Source organism: Giraffa tippelskirchi, chromosome 4 (assembly GCF_054371585.1).
Source record: "Giraffa tippelskirchi isolate mGirTip1 chromosome 4, T2T-mGirTip1v1.2.pri, whole genome shotgun sequence".
Taxonomy (NCBI): domain Eukaryota; kingdom Metazoa; phylum Chordata; class Mammalia; order Artiodactyla; family Giraffidae; genus Giraffa; species Giraffa tippelskirchi.
The window spans coordinates 203,082,385-203,101,991 of NC_137278.1; the positions used below are offsets into that span (position 1 = coordinate 203,082,385).

Below are 19,607 nucleotides of genomic sequence, written 5' to 3' on the forward strand. Positions count from 1 at the left end.
CGTAGGCTCGCGATGGGGACCGCGCGGCGCCGGGTACCCCCAGATCTCTCGGTGGTAGAACCCGGCGGGGCTGCTCCCGCGCATGCGCGTGGCGGCCGGGCGACACCCGCTCTCGCTCTGGCCGCGGTTGACTGGGCCTCTGGTGGGTGCCAGGCGGGTGGTCGGGGGTTTGCTTGGAACCCCCGACTTTGGGGCACGTCAGGTACGTCTCTGAGCCCGGGATCGTCCGAGGGTCTGAGAAAGGGTGGGACACCGGCGTTCCCCAGGGGACCTAGGGCCTCCCGGCAGCTGGAGCGACCGGAGGGCGCGGAGCAGGGGGCGGGGGCCGGGTTCTCTGCAGGCCGTGCACTGCATTTATCGTAGTGTGATTCCTCCTTTGTAAATTGGGGTGGTAATTCCCCTCGTAGGTCAGCGATGAAGGTGATTAACGAGAGCGCGCGAAGGAACGCTCGCTGCGGTTAGTTAACAGCCCTCAGTGGTGGCCATGAACGTGCGTGGCACGTACTTGCTTGGCTCTGAAGTCTTTGAGATTCCAGTGAAAGCTAGAGACTTCTCTCTCACTTTCTTGTTAGAGTAAAAGAAGATACTGTATTTTATGGCCCATTGCAAACGGTAAAGCATTGCACAGTGAAGAAGTGATTATGATCATCAGCGCAGAGGCGTAGACCTTATTTGAAGCCCAGTTCCACCGCCCAGTTCCCACGGCGTGACTGGAGGCACGTTGCTCAACTCCTCTAAGCCTCGGTTTTCTGATCTGTAGATGGGAAAAAAACTACTTGATCTTCTTCCGCCAGGCCGGAATACTGGAGTGGGTAGCCTATCCCTTCTCCAGTGGATCTTCCCAACCCAGGGATCCAACCGGGGTCTCCTGCGTTGCCGGCGGATTCTTTACCAACTGAGCTAGCAGGGAGGCCCTGATTGTAAATAAAGAAGCCTGGGGCCCAGAGAAGTAAGTGCAGGGGCCCACTGGGGGTGAACAGCAGAGTGAAAGTTGGAACCCAGATGCTCTCCATTAGCTTCCTTTGTGCTGAGCCCTCTCTCTCCGGGGAGTTTCACTGGAAAGAGGGCTGCCTGGGGCCAGTGGTAGAGCTGGTACCTCTTGGTCCACACTCATGTTCCAGAATCTCAGGATCTCAGCCAGAGTTGTTTGTGGATGAGTGGATCTGACTTAAAAGTTAGTCCAGACTCTTCCTTTTCCATGTCTGTAATATATTGATGATGGGTGTTGGCTTAAGCGTTATGAGAATTAGTGAGGTTATGGGTGAAGTGCCCTTGTGAACACATTATTTACCAGAGAGGTTTTGTTTCCTGAACGTTATTGACCAGAGATGTATTTACTTACATAACAAATCGCCGGCCATAGGAATTAGATTCTGCAAAAGTCCACTCAGTCAGTAATAAGTTATAAGTTAAAACCTGGAAGACTAAAGTAGCTTGGCCAAGGTTTAGCAGGCAACTGAGAGGCAGAACTGGGCCTAGAACTTGGCCTGTTGTGGCCAGGTGCTATGCTCAGTCTTAGTGTTCTTAGCACCACTGTGGACTTTGCATGAACAGCTTGGCTTATTTTTCCTTCTTCAGATGTCTCCAGGTGCTTGGAGGGGCAGGGACTGCTTTTTAAGTGTTTTTTTTTTGTACATTAGTTTGGTTTGTTTTCATAAGTTATGCATGAATATATTATCATTGTAATAATTCATTAAATCCACAAACATATTTCTTTAATATAACTTTATATTATAACATGAAATTGCCACTATTTGTCCGTTTTGGGTTTTTTTTTAACCTTTAGAATGGCAAATTCAGGGATCAGGATGGCAGAACAGGAGTTAGGATTCCCTGCTCTCACTGCCAGGGGCCCAGGTTCCATCCCTGGTTGGAGAAGTAAAGATCCTGACACAGCCAAAAAAATTAAAATTAAAAAAATCTGTTTAAAAATGGCAAATTAAAAAATCTCAAATTCAGCCATCCTCCTTCCTTTCCCAGATTTAACCATTGCATGCAGTTTGATGTTTATCCTTCCAAATCTTTTTTATTTAGAGACCTGTATTCTTGCTTTTTTTTTTGCTGTTTTTTTTTGCTTTTTGTCTTCTCATGTGGGATTATAATATACACATTGTTCTGTTGCTTGCTTGCTTGCTTTTTTTTTTAGGCCATCCCATGCAGCATATGGAATCTTAATTCGCCAATCAGGGATCGAACTCCTGCCCCCTGAATTGGAAGTGTATTGTCTTAACCACCAAACCACCAGGGAAGTCCCTATCACTTGCTTTCTTAATGATAGAGTGTGTTGGATGTCTTTTCAAGTCAGTACACGTATGGCTGTCTCTTTGATTTACTGACCATCTAGTGTTCCCTTATAATAATGTGCCATAATGTATTTGGCTATACCAACCATCGGTAGACCTTTTGCATTGTTTCTTATTTTTTACTGCTACCAACCACAGAATATTTGTGTGAACATTTCCAATTCTTTCTGGAGGATAAATTTTTACAAGTAGATTTGCTGGCCAAAAACTATGCACCTGAAAAACTTTACTAGGCTTTGCCTAATGGAAAAAGTGATAGCATCTTATGTTCCCACCACGAGTATCTTTGTCTCCATACCTTCACCAACATGCTATTATTGATCTCTTAAATGTTGCCAACGTGATGGATGAAAATGCTTCTTTTTATGATGTACTCCACCAGTTATTAATACAAGGATAATTTGGTATACATGTTTAGCCAACTGACCATGACTATTAACCTTGGGAAAACTAGATAACTTCTTCGAGCCCTAGTCTTCTCATTTCTGATATGGACAGGAAAATTACCTTATGGGATTCCTGCAAGGCATAAAAGAAGTATATGAAGTGTCCCCAGCATTGGGTCCAACCTCTCATGGATACTCAAGAAGTGATATTAGTTAGTTAGTTTTTGTTATGACCTTTTCTTTTTTGGGTTAAAATCTTTCTCCCTGGATATTCCTATTTCATTCCTGTTCTGCCCCCTGTGGACATAAGAGTAACTGTCTTCCCTCTTCCTTGCATTTTCTTTTCTCCTGCAGAAACAATGCCAGGGCCTTCCACGGTGTTTTGGATGACATAGTAACACAGCTTCAAACACCCTCAGCATCTCGGTCCCCACTGCTGTCCCACCCACCATCAAGATGGAAGCATTCTGGTTTGTCCAAGTCCTAAAGTGTTATGCCCCAGCCCAAATGCCATCTCTCAGGCTGTGGGTGTACCACTGTTTTTTGGTTTAATTTTTTTTAATTGGAGGACTATTGCTTTACAATGTTGTATTGGTTTCTGCACAACACCATGAATCAGCCATAAGTATACATATGTTCCCCTCTCTCTTGAACGTCCCTCCCACCCCCTCACCCCGTCTCAACCCTCCAGGTTGTCACAGAGCACTGGGTTGATGTTGGGGTCCTTTAATGGACCGGAACCTGGTGGTACAGAGTCGACGATAAGAAAGAAAGAAGGAAAAAAAGAGGCTGATATTTCCTGGTTTGCACAGAGTGTCAACAGTGGACACCTGTGCTCCGTGGAAGCAGCCTGAAGGGGGGAGAGAAAGAGAGAGATGAAGAAAGACACGGGGTCCGAATTCTGATGGAACAGGGCATTTATTCAACCTATTGTGGGCATATATGTACTGTCTTACAAGATAGCTTTTTTAGCAGAGATAGGGATCAAAAATCTTACAAATTTATCCAGGAAGCCTGAGGCTAGAATCATTCTGGAGAGAGGGGGTTGTAAAAGTTACTTTCCATATCAGAAGGGAAGAGAGTTGTAAATGGTTACTTTTCACCTTATCCATACGAAGGAGATACATAAATTCCTATTATTCCCAGGAGCCGGCTTGCTGGGCCCCTCTCACACCTGCATTCAGGAGCTGATAAGGAACAGAGGATTTATGCAAGACCGAAAATAGCACACAGGAAGCTTCCTGTTAAATGCTTCCTGACAGGTTGAGCTGTGTTATATAGCAACTTCCCACTAGTTATCTTTTTTATATATGGTAATGCATATGTTTCCATGCTACTCTCTCAATTTGTCCCATCTCCTTCCTCCAGTATGTCCACAAGTCTGTTTTCTATCTCTGTGTTTTTAATCACAAACACACACCAGTAAAACTCATGAGCACACACCCCTAAATGTCTTACGTATTTTATTTATTTGTAAGTCATATGTACATATACTTCTATACATATATGTATATCTATATTGTAAAGCTTCTAAAGAAGCTCCTAAACTTTTATCATTAATTTTACTGATATTAATTTATACATCACTGAAAACAGTACAAAGTTTTTTCTTTGTGTCCTTATTGAATATGTCTTGCTAATTGTAATGAAAACCTACTATGAGTTATTTTTTAATAATAGTTGATATAAAGCCTTGTTTCAAGTAGTCTTGAGAAGTTCCCTCTCTTTTTGGCCAATTTCTTGCTAGATATGATAAACTCATTACCATTTTTATCTCATAATGTGGTGAAGGAAGATTTTATCCCTGGGAGTAGGAACAGTGAGAGCTTTGCTGCTTTCTTTTTGCTCATTTGTGCTTCATTATTGTTATCGTCATTCTACAGTTTCTTAGAGGGAATCTTGTTAAGCTATCTGTGTATTATACATTAAAATTGGGCTTCCCTGGTAGCTCATATGGTAAAGAATCTGCCTTCAATGCAGGAGACCAGGGTTCGATCCCTGGGTTGGGAAGGTCCCCTGGAGAAGAGAATGGCAACCCACTCCAGTATTCTTGCCTGAAGAATTCCATGGACAGAGGAGCCTGGTGGGCTATAGTCTATGGGGCTGCAAAGAGTCGGACACCACTGAGTGAATCACACACATGCAATACAGGGAAAGAAATGAACTGTGGCCCTGCCTCTCACCACATACAAAAATTAATTGCAGATGAGTGGCTGTCTTAAATGTGAAAGCTGAAAGAAGGAAACTTCCAAAAGTTAACATGGGAAAATATCGTGACCTTACGGTAGGCAAAAATTTCTGAAATAAAAACCACTAATCATTAAAAAAATTTAATAAGTCAGATCCCATTAAAATTAAGAACTTCTTTAATCAAAAAGAAACCAATAAGAAAGCAAAAAGACAAGTTCCCAGAAAAGGCTTTTATTTCTTTAAAATGAAGTATATGTAGAAGCTGTTGCCCCAGGTGTGAGTCTTACCAGTGTCCAGGAGCAAGGATCTCATGCCTTTTGTTGCTGTTCAGTCGCTCAGTTGTGTCCAACTCTTTGCGACCCCATGAACTAGAGCACGCCAGGCTTCCCTGTCCTTCACTATCTCCTGGAGTCTGCTCAAACTCAGGTCCATTGAGTCAGTGATGCCATCCAACCATCTCATCCTCTGTCACTCCCTTCTCCCACCCTCAATCTTTCCCAGCATCAGGGTCTTTTTCCAATGAGTCAGCTCTTTGCATCAGGTGGCCAAAGTATTGGAGCTTCAGCATCAGTCCTTCCAATGAATATTTAGGTTGATATCCTTTAGGATTGACCGGTTTGATCTCCTTGCTGTCCAAAGGACTCTCTTGAGAGTCCTTCTAGTGTCTTGGTCTAGACTATAAATCTGGTGATGCCAGTTTGTAACAAAACTTTTAAGACCAGCCAGTTAGGCACCTGCCTGTGGTTAACATAAACTCGTCACATAGACCTGTGTTCAAATACCAGCTCCCACTTAGGCCCTTAGTCTTTCTAAACCTCATCTGTCAGATAGGTATACTAAGAGGAGCTGAACCAAGGGCAGTTGTGAGGGCTGAGATGTTGCCAAGGTTTGGGCATGCTGCCTAGTACATAGTGAGCACTCAGCACAGGGGAGCTGTCACCGGGATAGTTAGTGGTTACATGATAGAATGTGTGTTTTCATGATTTCAGGACAGGGGCACAAGGTCACTGATCCAACTCTTTGTACCCCTTGACTTTTTCTGACCCTGGGAGAAGGGAGCATTGACCTTTCCTTCATCAGGCTGAAGATGCCTCTCTTTGGAAGTACGTTTAGTCCAAAGAAGACGCCCCCTCGGAAGTCGGCCTCTCTCTCCAACCTGCATAATGTGAGTATCAGTAGCAGTGTGCAATGTGGATAGAGCCTCGAGCCTGGCCTCTTAAGGGAAGTGTGGTCCTCCAGAGGCATCCTTGTGGGAGGGTATCCTTTTAATTCATATTACTGTTGTTGCTGCAAACATATCTTAACTCCTATTTGGAAATTACTATCAGAGCTGTTCAAGAACCTTAAAAGACCGTCATTCTCATTATGATTTGGGGGACCAAACGATCTTATCCAGTTTGACTTCAGTTGATTCCCAAGACTTGGCCAGGAATCAGTTTTTTAGTCATGTCTGAGAACAAATTCATTCTCAAAGGATGATGTTTTGCCAACATTAAAAACGTTCAAAAGGATTTGCCACCGCTCCAAAGGCAGTGTCCGAGCTCCTCCAGAGTGGAGGGTTTGCATTCATTTCTGTATAGCCAGTAGCAGCCCTGGCCCAGGGTGGGCGCTCAGTGAGCTGTAGAAACATTAAAAACACATTAAAGAACAGCTGCCACCACTAACTGGGACTTAGCATTTTATGCCTTTTCCAGGACACATGTAGCTCTATAGGAAGCAAGTGATGGCTCGTGCTTACATTTAAAAAGGATTTTTCACTTGATGAAAAATTTACAGTGAGACTTCTTAAACTGCCAGGTACCCTATAGATATGAAATAATTCAGTTTGCAAATTTCAGCATATATAGATTTTCTGGAAAACACCTGTTATATAAAGCAGTACTTTTATAGTTTAAAAGTTTTTTGGTACCTATTTTCTGACTTTATTTGAAAAAAAATTATTAAATGTGCAGAGTTATGATTAGAGAAAAAGAAATGAGTTGTTGGGGGTTACACAGTTAGGGATTCCTGCGTGGCACAGGGGTAAAGAACCTGCCTGCCAATTCAGGAGACCCAGGTTCTGTCCCTGGGTCGGGAAGATCCTCTGGAGGAGGAAATGGCAACTCACTCCAGTATTTGCTAGGAAAATCCCATGGACAGAGGAGCCTGGCAGGCTACAGTTGGTGAGGTCACAAAGAGTCTGATGCGACTGAGTGCATGCAGGGGATCTCACAGCTAGCAGAAGAGGTGCTGGACCACAAGCCTGGGTACTCTGGCCACCTGATGCCGGCGTGAATGTCTCACCCACAGTTGGACCGGTCAACACGGGAGGTGGAACTGGGTCTTGACTACGGAACCCCCACCATGAACCTGGCCGGGCAGAGCCTGAAGTTTGAAAATGGCCAGTGGATAGCAGGTAGGCTGCATTTCCTGCCATTTTGCCCCAGCAAGATGGTGGAAGGCAACCCACGCTTGGTGACCGCTGTTTGTGCCCTTCTGCCAGAGACGGGGATTAGTGGAGGTGTGGACCGGAGGGAGGCTCAGCGCCTGCGGAGACGGAACCAGCAGCTGGAAGAAGAGAACAACCTCTTGCGGCTAAAGGTGGACATCCTGCTGGACATGGTGAGGAGGGCGGCAGGGGTCAATGCCTTGGCTTTCCCTGGGCAGCTTCACCGCGCGTCATTTTAGCCACCCCACGCTGTCGAGTGCCAGCTTGCCCAGGCACATTGCTCTGAATCCAAAGATCCGAAACCAAGGTAGACACAGTCCCCACCCTGCAGGACTCAGAGTCTAACTGAGAGAAAGACAATAGACATGGTGATGTTGCCTCATGGTAAGGACAGAGATTGGAGTCTTGTCCAGGCCCGGCATCCGCAAAGGGGAGAGTGAGCTTCATTCTGTCCAGTCAGGAGTCCATCACGGGAAGGGATATTTAAGGAAAGGTAAAAGGAGGAATGGTGGTCGGAAGGCATTCAGGAGTGAAGGACAGTCTGCTCCTGGCTAGGCAGGGACCCGCACCAAGCAGCCATTAGCCAGAGTCTGGCGAAGACCTGCTGAGGGCCACACTGCCTGTTGGCATCGGTTTCTTGTGGCTTTTAAAACCCAACAGCCAGTTGAACCTAGAGGTGTATGTGAAGGTTCACCAAGAGGCGGGAGAGCACCCTGTCGAGGTTGAAAGCATGTGTCTGTAGCTAAACTGCCTGGGCCCTGACCCAGCTTCGCCCCTGGCTGTGTGACTTCAGACAAGTTACTTTACTCTGTGTGAAGAAGCTTAGTGTCTTCAGCAGTAAAATGGGCCCGAAAAGAGGATCCACCTCATTACTGAGTTAATAATACAAGTAAAGCTCTGGGAATGGCGTCTGGCTCGGGAAGTACAGCTCTTCTGTTTCACAGTCAGCCGACCTCTGGAGTCTGTGGCTCTCCGACCCTGTCTGCAGCGTCTTCCACCCTCTCCTCCAGAGACAAGTGAGGGATCCTGATGAGGGGAGTGGCGTTCTTTTTCAACCGTTTTTATGTGAGCCACGACTCAGAGGCAACTTAGTCCTTTAGCCTTGAAATCACCAATATCTGAGCTTTTCATCCCCTGAAACCTGGTGTCCTTAACACAGTGAGTGCCACACAATCCTAGGTGATCAAAAATGAAGAGAGAATGGATGGTGAATGTTCCGCAAGCGCTTGAGGCCCTGGGTCATCAGGAGGTTACTCTCTGCCCAGGTACAAAGGGGTTCCCGTCGTGGAGGTGCCAGCAGCATTAGAGAAATGCCAGGGGGCCTTTCCCAGCGCACAGGGCTGGCCTTGCCAACCTGAATCGTGGCCCTGATACGTCCCTGTCTCTAATGGTTTGCTGCTCTTCTTCCAGCTCTCGGAGACCACTGCTGAATCCCACTTAATGGAGAAAGAGCTGGATGAACTGAAGAGCGTCAGCAGGAGGAGAAAATGAAAACCCCCCCAAAGACATCTGTTTGGAGAACAGGGGGAAACCCATCCATCAGAAGACGGGGATGCGGCTGAGGGTATTTTTAGCCAAACGGAGGGATCAGGTCCCGGGAGAGAGCATCATATAATGGGGCCAGAAGGCACTGGCTCCCTTGGGTTGGGGGTAGGAAGGTGATCGCAGTAGATTCCAGGCCAATCCTGTGCTTCACGGCAGGGGCGACCTCCCCAGGGAGGTCTAGGGTGATGGAAGCCTTTGGGTTTTCTCCAGTCACTTAACACCTAAATGCCCATGGCCCAGGCTCACTCTCCTGGGACAGAGGTCATCCCATCATCCCCTCACGTCGGTGCTTGAGGTGTGGCACCCTCTTGTCGTAGGGGGGGCTCCCAGATGAGAGACTATCCTGGTTCTCTGCCCTCCAGCCCATCCTCTCGCTCCTTTAAAGAACACTCATTTCCTCCAGATCCACAACCTCCTCTGGCTTCAGCATCTCGGCAGCCAGCACCAGCCTTCCACGGCAACACTATATTTTTGTGCTACTTTCCTCTCTACCCTACTTTTTAAAATTAAATGATGTTATCTAATCTCTCTCCGGCTAAAGTGACTGAAAAAAAGAAGCCTCAGTTCCCGAGGAAGTGAGTTATGCAGGCTGGGTTCTAATCCTGGCATGCGCCATCCTCTAGGTGGTGGGGGGATGCCCCCATTGCAGGAGAAGCATTCCAGCTTTCTGGGCATCAGCAGAGGCTGAGCTTTAGCAAAACGGTCGCTCTGCCCAGATCCCCTACCTTCTTCTTTCTGGGTGTTGGGACTCACTTGGACCTGGCAGGGACTGAGTGGTTGGGATAGAGGGCTGGCTTCCCCAAGTGGGAGTTTGTACCCTTAGAGGGAGCTGGACTTCTCTGGCTGGTGGAGGGAGCCAGCCAAAGTCAGCAAAAGGGAGTCCAGTTTCCAAAGTCCAGGGGGAAGGCACTGGGGGTAGGGACACGGAGCTCCAGGCTTTAGAGCCGGGATGGCTACTGAGGTCAGCTGTTTCTGGACGCCCATTACCCGCCTGGGACAGGGCTCTGGATCTTGCTTAGACTCTCTTTTGCTCCTCAGCTCAGCCCTGTGGAGCAGGGCATATCAGTCTGCATGCCTGTTGGCAGATAAGGAACCAAACTCCAGAGGTTTCAAAAGCTGGTCTGAGATCAGACAGCGGAAGTGTGGGAGCCTGTGGTCCACAGCCCACAGTGAAAGGGGAGCTGGTGAGGGGCTGCCTCGTGTAGTCCATCCTCAGGGCCAGCTCTCTGTGGGATGGATAGAGAAGCCCCAGCCCATAATCTTCCTTCCTGGTGCAGGAGAGACTTAACTTAGAAGACACGGAGGAAGGATACTGGATGAGACTGCAAGTCTTCATGTGCAAATAATAGGAGCAAGGGAGAGTTTGCTTATTCCTCGACCAGTGTCTTTAGCAACCATGTACTGTTCTCCCTGGATGCCAGACACCTGTAGACAGTGGTTCAATGGTCTTACGGTGGTTCAACTTACAGTGTTTTGACTTTATTTTTAAAAACATTAAAAAAAAATTTTTTACAAAGAGCCCTTACTGTCACATAACAGAATGCGTACAATGTATTTTTTTAATTTTTAAAAACATTTTGTTTTGACTTTAGAATGGCACAAAAGTGATATGCATGTAGTGTAAACTGTATTTTGACTTATGATAGTTTTCCAGGATAGCAAAATGGATATTCATTGGAAGAACTGAAACTGAAGCTCCAATACTTTGGCTACCTAATGTGAAGAGCCGACAGTAGAAAAGACCCTGATCCTAGGAAAGACTGAAAGCAGAAGGAGAAGGAGGTGGCAGAGGATGAGAAGGATGAGATAGGTTTATTGGGACATAAACCAAAGAAGGGCTATGTTTCTAATTCTCATGAAAATTTTTCAACTTTGCTATCATCATCCCTTACTTTTAGATGAAGAAACAAACCCAGCAAGGTGACCCAACTAGAAGGGAAGGATCCAGGACTGAAAGCTTTGAAATCAGGAGGGGCATGTTTCGTGGTCCCAGCGATGTGGGTTCTGGTCCCCGCTGCACCACCACTGGCCTCTGAGGGGGCTTCAGCCGCGTGGGACAGCACTGCAGTGAGGAAGCGCTTGTATTTAGGGTGATGAGGGGAACAAAGCATTGGTGAGTTTCACCAGAAGAACGCTGATTGACTTTTATTAAAAGAAAAATCCCTCTGGCTTCCCTGTGTGTGAGAACAGATGGAAGGGGGCAAGGATGGGACCAGAGAGGTGGCAGTTTAGGAGAAGTGCTCAGATTCTAGGCTGGAACTGAAGGTGGAGCCCACCAGTGTTTGCTGATGGATGTGCTGTGTGAGCTGACTCAAGGATAAGTCAAGAAGATGAGGATCTAGCTCTTAGCCCCTACCTTGTTCCATCTCCATTTTTCCGGTACTGTAATGTCACACTTTGATTAAACAGTATTCATTGTTCACATTACACCTACCTAAATACTGTTATAGATGAGATTTGGACTGTACAGTTTGTATTATCTTTGGGCACAAAGGGTAAGTCAAGGATAATGAAAATCTGTAAGAGAAACAGGAAAACGGATCAGCCACATCTCACTACCATAAACCCTTTTGGTCCCCGCCCCCCAACGAAATGCTATGTGCTTTGGGAGTTCCCTGGTAGTTCCATTTAGGACTCTGTGCATTCACTGCTGAGGGCCTGGGTTCAATTCCTGGTCAAGGATCTAAGACCTTCAAGCCATGCAGTGTGGCCAAAAAACAGAAAATGCTATATACCTTCAAGATCTTACCTTTTTGTCAGATACATCTATCAGATGCTGGCTAAAATTCTTCCTCCTCCAAGCTTTATTGACCAAACCTCCTACTTTGGGGAGCACCCAAGTAAATAGTGCTGTCTACTTAATGTTTGCTATCATTTGTCATCACTGCAACCGTTTTGTAAATTTCTGAGCTGAGTGTCATTAGGGAAGAACTGTTATTGAAGAGCTGAGATAGAAAGTTCTGTGGGTGTGAGGGAGAGAGAGCAAAAAACCAGAGAAGGGGTTTCCCTGGTGGTCCAGTGGTTAAGAATCCACCTGCCAATGCAGGGGACACAGGTTCAATCCCTGTTCTGGGAAGATCCCACGTGCCTCATGGCAACTAAGCCAGCCCTCTAGAGCCTGGTCCACACAAGAGAAGCTACCACAATGGGAAGCCTGTGCACCTCAACAAAAGAGTAGCCCCCTCTCACTATAACTAGAGAAAGCCCCCCAAGCAGCAATGAAGACCCAGCACAGCCAAAAATAAAGAAATGCTAAAAAAAAAAAAAAAAATACATATTAACAGCTTGAGGCCTAATAAGGGGATCCATATGCATAATTGTACAGATATGGGCTGATGTGTATGGTTTCTTGGGAGGGGGTACTTAGAGCTTTTGTAAAATTCTCAAAGGAATCTATGCCCCACACTGAACCAAACCAAATTAGGAACTACCGCATTGCCAGTTTCACATTCTGACACGAGAGACAGGACAGGTGGAACTATGGAGTTGAGGGATAGGGGATATAGGAGCTGGGGGTGGGGTTCTAGAACACCTCAGCTCCATCCAGATGGCAGAGTCACCCTTGTACCCAGCATGGGACATCATCCCTCACTTGATGGCACTTGCAACTTGCCCCTCGATGGAGGCTCTGGGCTGCCCTCAGTCTTCTCCTGTGTCTCCTTTGCTGCCACTGAGCCATTTCTCCTTAAGACAGTCACTGATGCTTTCTCTCCTTCCTCCCCAGCAGCTCCTCCTTGAATTCACTCTTAGGTTGGGGGAAGAAGATGCCCTTCCCCACCCCCGACACTTTTAGGGGGATTTTTGGAGGATAGCTCTAATATTTTCATTGTTATTCTGATTTTTTTGTTTTTAATTAAAAAATTTTTATGTGGCAAAACACATAACATAAAAATTACCACCTTAACTGTTTTAAAGCATACAGTTAAGTAATATTAATACATTCATCGTTTTGTACAACTATCACCACCATCCAAGGGATTGGACCTGTGCCCCCCCTGCAGTGGAAGCACGGAGTCTTAACCACTGGACCACCTGGGAAGTCCCCTATTATCGGGGTTTTTTGTTTGCTTGCTTAGATTTTATTTTTATATATTTATTTATTTTGGCTGCACTGGGTCTTCATTGTGGTACTCCGATTCGGTAGTTGCGGTATGTGAGATCTTAGGTCTCTCACCAGGGATCAAACCTTGGCTTCCTGCATTGGGAGCACGGAGTCGTATCCACTGGACCACTAGGGAAATCCCATAAAGCCCATATTATGGACAGTTTACACAATCCAGATCAATGGGTCACCACGGCATTTTACAAGATTAAGAAGGAAGGTTATCTGGACTTCCCTGGGGGTCCAGTGGTTAAGTCTTTGCTCTTCCACTGCAGAGGGTACAGGTTTGATCCCTGGTCTGGGAACTAAGATCCCACGTGGCTCGAAGCCAAAAATAAAACAATAAAAAAATTTTTTTAAAAGGAAGTTCAGTTCAGTTCAGTCGCTCAGTCGTGTCTGACTCTTCGCAACCCCATGAATTGCAGCACACCAGGCCTCCCTGTCCGTCACCAGTTCCCAGAGTCTACCCAAACCCATGTCCATCGAGGCAGTGATGCCATCCAACCATCTCATCCTCTGTCATCCCCTTCTCCTCCTGCCCCCAATCCTACCCAGCATTAGGGTCTTTTCCAATGAGTCAACTCTTCGCATGAGGTGGCCAAAGTATTGGAGTTTCAGCTTCAACATCAGTCCTTCCAATGAACACCCAGGATTGATCTCCTTTAGAATGGATTGATTGGATCTCCTTGCAGTCCAAGGGACTCTCAAGAGTCTTCTCCAACACCACAGTTCAAAAGCATCAATTCTGCGGCGCTCAGCTTTCTTCACCGTCCAACTCTCACATCCAGACATGACCACTGGAAAAACCATAGCCTTGACTAGACGGACTTTTGTTGGCAAAGTAATGTCTCTGCTTTTAAATATGCTATCTAGGTTGGCCATAACCTTCCTTCCAAGGAGTAAGCGTCTTTTAATTTCATGGCTGCAATCACCATCAGCAGTGATTTTGGAGCCCAAAAAAATAAAGTCTGACACTGTTTCCACTGTTTCCCCATCTATTTCCCATGGAGTGATGGGACCAGATGCCATGATCTTAGTTTTCTGAACGTTGAGCTTTAAGCCAACTTTTTCACTCTCCTCTTTCACTTTCATCAAGAGGCTCTTTAGTTCTTCTTCACTTTCTGCCATAAGGGTGGTGTCATCTGCATATCTGAGGTTATTGATATTTCTCCTGGCAATCTTGATTCCAGCTTGTGTTTCTTCCAGCCCAGTGTTTCTCATGATGTACTCTGCATATAAGTTAAATAAGCAGGGTGACAATATACAGCCTTGACGTACTCCTTTTCCTATTTGGAACCAGTCTGTTGTTCCATGTCCAGTTCTAACTGTTAAAAAGGAAGGCTATCTCCTAAAGAGTTGTGACCCTTGATGAGATTAAGAAGGAATATCTAGGAGGTCCCCAGGCAGTTTATCTATCTCCCAAGGAGGTGCCCCAAACCTGTCAGTCCTAAAGGAAATCAACCCTGAATATTCATTGCAAGGACTGATGCTGAAGCTGAAGCTCCAATACTTTGGCCACCTGATGTGAAAAGCCAACTCCTTAGAAAAGACCCTGATGCTGGGAAAGATTGGGCAGGAGGAGAAGGAGACAACAGAGGATGAGATGGTTGGATAGCATCACTGACTCAATCGACGTGAATTTGAGCAAACTCTGGGAGAGAGTGGAGGACAAGCCTAGTGTGCTGCAGCCCATGGGGCCGGACATGCAGAGTTAGACACGACTTAGCAACTGAGCAACAACAACAAGAAGGAGGTCTGGTTAAAACAGAGTCACAGTGCTAAAGGGGAGGGAGGAGGCCCAAACAGGCAAAGGAGGGTTTTATGTTTAAATTTGTCTTATCTTCTATAGTATGAATTTTATTTCATCAGAGTCAATGATATCTGTAGTTTCCACACAAGATGACCTTCTCAACCCTTCAAGAGTGTTGGTCTTCTAGCATTTTTTTGAAAGAACCTCTAAAAGAAATCAGATGCTACTGCTAAGTCGCTTCAGTTGTGTCCAATTCTGTGTGACCCTATGGGCTGTATCTCGCCAGTCTCCTCTGTCCATGGGATTCTCCAGGCAAGAATACTGGAATGGATTGCCGTTCCCTTCTCTAGGGGATCTTCCCCACCCCGAGATTGAACTGGTGTCTCTTATGCCTAACCTGCATTGGCAGGTGGGTTCTTCACCACTAGATGCCATTGGCATTGGGCTCTTAAGCTGACCTTTCATTTCTGTAGAGCTAGCTCAGGTTCAGCTGCGTACATGCTCAGTTGCTTCAGTCAGGTCTGACTCTGCGACTCTATGGATTGTAGACCGCCAGGCTCCTCTGTCCATGGGATTCTCCAGGCAAGAATACTGGTGTGGGTTTCTATGCCCTCCTTCAGGGCATCTTCCTGACCCAGGAATCGAACCTCAGCCTCCTGCATTACAGGTGGATTCTTTACCCCTGAGCCACCAAGGAAGCATCGGGTTCAGCTGCTCACTGCTTAAAAGCCGATATTCAGAGACTAGGCTTGGTTGGAATGGAAAGGTGGCTTTATTCAAGAGGCCAGCAACTTGGGGAGAAGGCAGGCTCATGTCCAAAAGCCAACTCCAAAATTCTGCTGATCATAAGAGTTTTTAAAGGGAGTCATTTGGGGAGGGGGTCAGAGTCTTCCTTTTCTTCCATCATGTGCAGACTTTCTCCTGATTGGTTGGTGGTGAGGTAACAGGGCGGTTCTCCAGGAATCTTGTGTTCAGCCTGAGGTTACAATCCTCCTGTGTGGGGACCTTAATTTCTGCATAACTCAAAGGTTAGGTATATCTCTTGAGTCCCTGTCCCTTCCCACCCCAACCCCCCCCAATATGAAAGAACAAGACAAAGTCAAGTATCAGATAAGGAATGGGACTGTCCAGTTCTGAGAGCCTATGGTTCTAGTCAGTTGGCTAAAGAGGTATATCAAATTACCCTTATTTTAATAACTTGTTGGGCACATTATAAAAAGAAGCATTTTCATTTTCTATATATGCATTTTCTTCATTATATAGATAAAAAATTAAAATTTGGAGAAAAGTAAATAGTAAACTTTCATTTACTATTGTGAAAGTAGAATAGTAAAAGAGAATAGTAAATTTCCATTTACTATTGTGAAACTATATGATACTGTAATTCTGAGGGCAACTACCTGATACCTAGCAAAATTTTCAGTGTTCACACTTTTTGGCTGGATGCCATGATATTTTCTGTTTTTTCCTGTAGTCATGTATGGATGTGAGAGCTGGATGATTAAAAAGACTGAGCGCCGAAGAATTGATGCTTTTGAACTGTGGTGCTGGAGAAGACTCTTGAGAGTCCCTTGGACTGCAAGGAGATCCAACCAATCCATCATAAAAGAAATCAACCCTGGTTATTCATTGGAAGGACTGAAGCTAAAGCTCCAATACTTTGGCCACCTGATGCGAAGAACTGACTCACTGGAAAAGACCCTAATACTGGGAAAGATCCAAGGCGGGAGGAGAGAATGAGATGGTGAGGAGACGACAGAGGATGAGATGAGAGCATCACCAACTCGATGGACATGAGTTTGAGCAAGCTCCAGGAGTTGGTGATGGACAGGGACGCCTGGAATGCTGCAGTTCATGGGGTCCCAAAGAGTCAGACACGGCTGAGTGACTGAACAACTTTTTGTCCAGGAAACTCACTTCTAGAAGTCCATCCTTCAGGAATACTTGCAGCAGCCCTGTGCTGTGCCTCGATCTCATTTCTACAATGGGGGTAATAGCACCTCAGTGGGTTGATGTGAGGATTAAATGAGCATCCCCACACACCCGCATTCGCACACACAAAGATGTCTGGTACTTGAGTGTTAACTCGCCTTTGTGTTAATACATTGAGATTGTTAACTTCACGTTTTCCCAGAAGACCAATAAATCTCCAGCTCTCTAATTTACTCCTACCAAATACAGCCCTCAGGGAAATGAAATTGGATTAGTGTTGGCCTAAGTGTGATATCTGGGAGGCCTGTTATTAATAAAATGCAGATTTCCGGGCTCACCCTAAGTCCACTGAACAGAATTACCGAGGGCACACCCGGCTCTGCCTTAACAAGTTTTCCAGGTGTGTCACGTTCCCGTCCGCCTTTTGAAGGCCGGTGAAGTCGATCCGCCAGAGGGCGGCGCTCTTTCCCAGTCCTCCAAGCTCCGGTTCCCGGAAGAGCGGCTCTATCTGCCGTCGTCGCTGCACTCGCCTCTTCTTTTCCGCTTCCGGTGTCCCCCACAGCCATGGCTGCCGCCGCCGCCGCTGGCTCTGGGGCGCCCCTGTCCCCGGACGAATTGCTTCCGAAAGGCGATGCCGAGAAGCCTGAGGAAGAGCTGGAGGAGGAAGACGACGAGGAGGTACTGAGCGCCGCAGGGCAGAGAGGGGCTGGGAGGTGTGGGCAGGGAGTGGGGGTGTGGGATCCGCGTGCTGCGGAATCTGGACGAAGGCGCGTCGCGGAGCCTGGAGAGGTCCCAGCGGAGGCGTCTCCGGGAGGCCCTCCTGGGGCCGGGGTGTCCCGGCGTTGGGGGGTGGTTGCCGGAGCTTCGGCCCATATCCACGCCTCCTCCACCACAGCTAGATGAAACCCTATCGGAGAGACTGTGGGGTCTGACGGAGATGTTCCCGGAGAGGGTCCGATCCGCTGCTGGAGCCACTTTTGATCTCTCCCTCTTCGTGGCTCAAAAAATGTACAGGTAAGGGACAAGGGCCAAGACATTGGGATGTGCCTGGCGTGACCGAGGTGCCCTGAATGAACACGGGCTTTGGAAGCAGCAGACCTGGGTTGGAGGCCACCTAGATCACTGAGTGACCTTGGATTGGTGCCAGCTTAATCTTTCTTGGTCTCGATTTTCTCGTCTGTAAAGTGAGGAGTCTTACCGGGTTCGGGTCATTGTGAGGATCAGATTATGTGAGATAATGTGTAATAAAAGCAGCATTATGAGAACTCAGTTCAGACTCTTATTAAATGTACAGCCCCCAGAACTGCTCCTCCCGTTTCTGGCAGGAGTACGGTGCAGGGCTTGGGTAAAACATCGGTGTGTGCAGGATGAGAGGTTTGGTTATTAGTTGGTTCTTGGGGAAGCTGTCTGTCTTTGTCTCGCCGTCATGCTCATGCTCCCCGTGCAGGTTTTCCAGGGCAGCCTTGTGGATTGGAACCACTTCCTTCATGATCCTGGTTCTTCCGGTCGTCTTTGAAACTGAGAAGTTGCAGATGGAGCAACAGCAGCAGCTGCAGCAACGGCAGGTGAGTCCAGACCCTGGGCTTTTTGCCAGTAGTGGCGACACAAGTTTGTTTATTCCTCCAGTGCCTAGGTAGGGCAGTTAATGTGCCATGCAGGATTGGGATCTGGCCCAAGCCCTTTAGGTACCTGAGCATTGTTTTCGCAACATTGTTTTCATAGACTTGGTCTGCCCAGACAGGTATGATGGAAGTGAGACCCTTGGGTCTGTACAATGCCTTACACCCCTCCTTTTCTTTTCCAGATACTTCTAGGGCCTAATACAGGGCTGTCGGGAGGAATGCCCGGGGCTCTACCTTCACTTCCCGGAAAAATCTAGATTGCTACTTCTATATTTGACCTGTCTTGGTGGAAGAAGTTTGAAAATTCAATAGTGTTTGAACTGCTGATTATTGGATTTTTTTTTTTTTTTTAACTTTGGCCCATTGCTCTATAAACCTGGTGGCGGGAATTCTCCCCACATTGGCTCATGGAGAGACTCCTCACTTGCAGCTGTGCCCTCCACTGTCCTGACTTATTGCTTCTCTCCTCATGCTGATACCAGAGTGCAGCAATGCAGACGGTTACTCCAGCTCTGGCCACCCCACACCCCTCACTAAATTACTCCTGGTGGAAGATCTCACTGTTCCATTGCTGGGGTGGGAACTGATGCCGTGGAGAAGGACGTGCCCCTAACTGTTAACAATAGAATGGAGATGTTGGGGAGGGATGTGCACACAAGATAAAATACAAAATGCATTAATTACAGCTCTGCTGCAAAGCAGCCACTGTGAATTTCTGTGTACGTTGCAAAGGATGGAGGGAGGGCTGGCAGCTTCAGCCACAAGATGGAGACTGGAGGACGGAGCAGGAGCCCATTTCCTCCAATATTTCAGCTGTTAGACCTGAGTGTGTGTGTGTTTAAAAAGGAAAAAAATGTCAGTGCTCACTTTTTGTATTTAAATATTAAAAAAAATGATTCCAACAACAAAAAAAATGTCTTCACAGTGTTTGTGATACATACCTGGACATTACTTAGACCGTTTTAGGAGGGCAAAGAAGACTGCCCCTCACGTTTTCTCTCACCTAAGCCAGCAGCACCATTTAATACTGATTGACCTCTTAAGGCCAAAAGGGTAAAAAATTCCTCTTTGTCCAAGAACCTCTCTGAGTTCCAGCAGTCACTTTCAGGTCTGCCAGCAGAGGATTGGGTTCATGTACTTGCAGTCTACAATGACGTTTCAGTCATTGAGTCGTGTCTCTTTGGGACCCCATGGACTGTAGCCTGCCAGGCTCCTCTGTCCATGGGATTTCCCAGGCAAGAATACTGGATGGGGTTGCCAAGATCTTTCTGACCCAGGGATCAAAAATCACATTGACAGGCAGATTCTTTACCACTGAGCCACCTGGGGAATCTCTAGCGGTTTAGTAG

The 19,607-nt window shown here is 46.7% G+C and overlaps 2 protein-coding genes across 51 annotated transcripts; both read left to right on the forward strand.

Annotated features, from left to right (window-relative positions):
- The first annotated feature begins 101 nt into the window (after nt 1-101).
- On the forward strand, nt 102-16,865 carry CBY1 (chibby 1, beta catenin antagonist). Of its 50 annotated transcripts, none has more exons than XR_014082118.1 (9): nt 102-202; nt 573-716; nt 3,044-3,159; nt 4,895-4,973; nt 5,960-6,044; nt 7,169-7,274; nt 7,362-7,480; nt 8,718-8,871; nt 9,215-9,380. XR_014082118.1 is itself a non-coding variant. In XM_081590138.1 (9 exons), exons 6-9 carry the CDS (start codon nt 5,967-5,969, stop codon nt 8,796-8,798), a joined length of 384 nt encoding a protein of 127 aa, XP_081446264.1. In that variant the 5' UTR covers nt 102-202; nt 573-949; nt 2,147-2,249; nt 3,044-3,159; nt 4,895-4,973; nt 5,960-5,966; the 3' UTR covers nt 8,799-9,380. The 50 variants fall into 50 exon arrangements, 39 of the variants coding, with proteins under 39 accessions (XP_081446264.1, XP_081446273.1, XP_081446277.1 ...); XR_014082121.1 differs by lacking the exon at nt 4,895-4,973 and adding an exon at nt 8,487-8,572; XM_081590138.1 differs by adding an exon at nt 2,147-2,249 and having other exon boundaries at nt 573-949; nt 8,718-9,380.
- A 310-nt stretch (nt 16,866-17,175) lies between these two features.
- On the forward strand, nt 17,176-19,172 carry TOMM22 (translocase of outer mitochondrial membrane 22). Its single transcript, XM_081590155.1, has 4 exons — nt 17,176-17,314; nt 17,532-17,650; nt 18,084-18,201; nt 18,441-19,172. Exons 1-4 carry the CDS (start codon nt 17,201-17,203, stop codon nt 18,513-18,515), a joined length of 426 nt encoding a protein of 141 aa, XP_081446281.1. The 5' UTR covers nt 17,176-17,200; the 3' UTR covers nt 18,516-19,172.
- The last annotated feature ends 435 nt before the right edge of the window (nt 19,173-19,607 follow it).

Bases quoted from the DNA above. Each gene is read 5' to 3' on its own strand.
- TOMM22 (XM_081590155.1), top strand. From the start codon at position 17,201: ATGGCTGCCGCCGCCGCCGCTGGCTCTGGGGCGCCCCTGTCCCCGGAC. The intron at 17,315-17,531 runs GTACTGAGCGCC...CCTCCACCACAG, and splicing joins AGGAGGAAGACGACGAGGAG to CTAGATGAAACCCTATCGGA. The intron at 17,651-18,083 runs GTAAGGGACAAG...CTCCCCGTGCAG, and splicing joins GTGGCTCAAAAAATGTACAG to GTTTTCCAGGGCAGCCTTGT.
- CBY1 (XM_081590116.1), top strand. From the start codon at position 3,146: ATGGAAGCATTCTGGTTTGTCCAAGTCCTAAAGTGTTATGCCCCAGCC. The intron at 3,214-5,959 runs GTGGGTGTACCA...TTCCTTCATCAG, and splicing joins CAAATGCCATCTCTCAGGCT to GCTGAAGATGCCTCTCTTTG. The intron at 7,275-7,361 runs GTAGGCTGCATT...CCCTTCTGCCAG, and splicing joins AAATGGCCAGTGGATAGCAG to AGACGGGGATTAGTGGAGGT.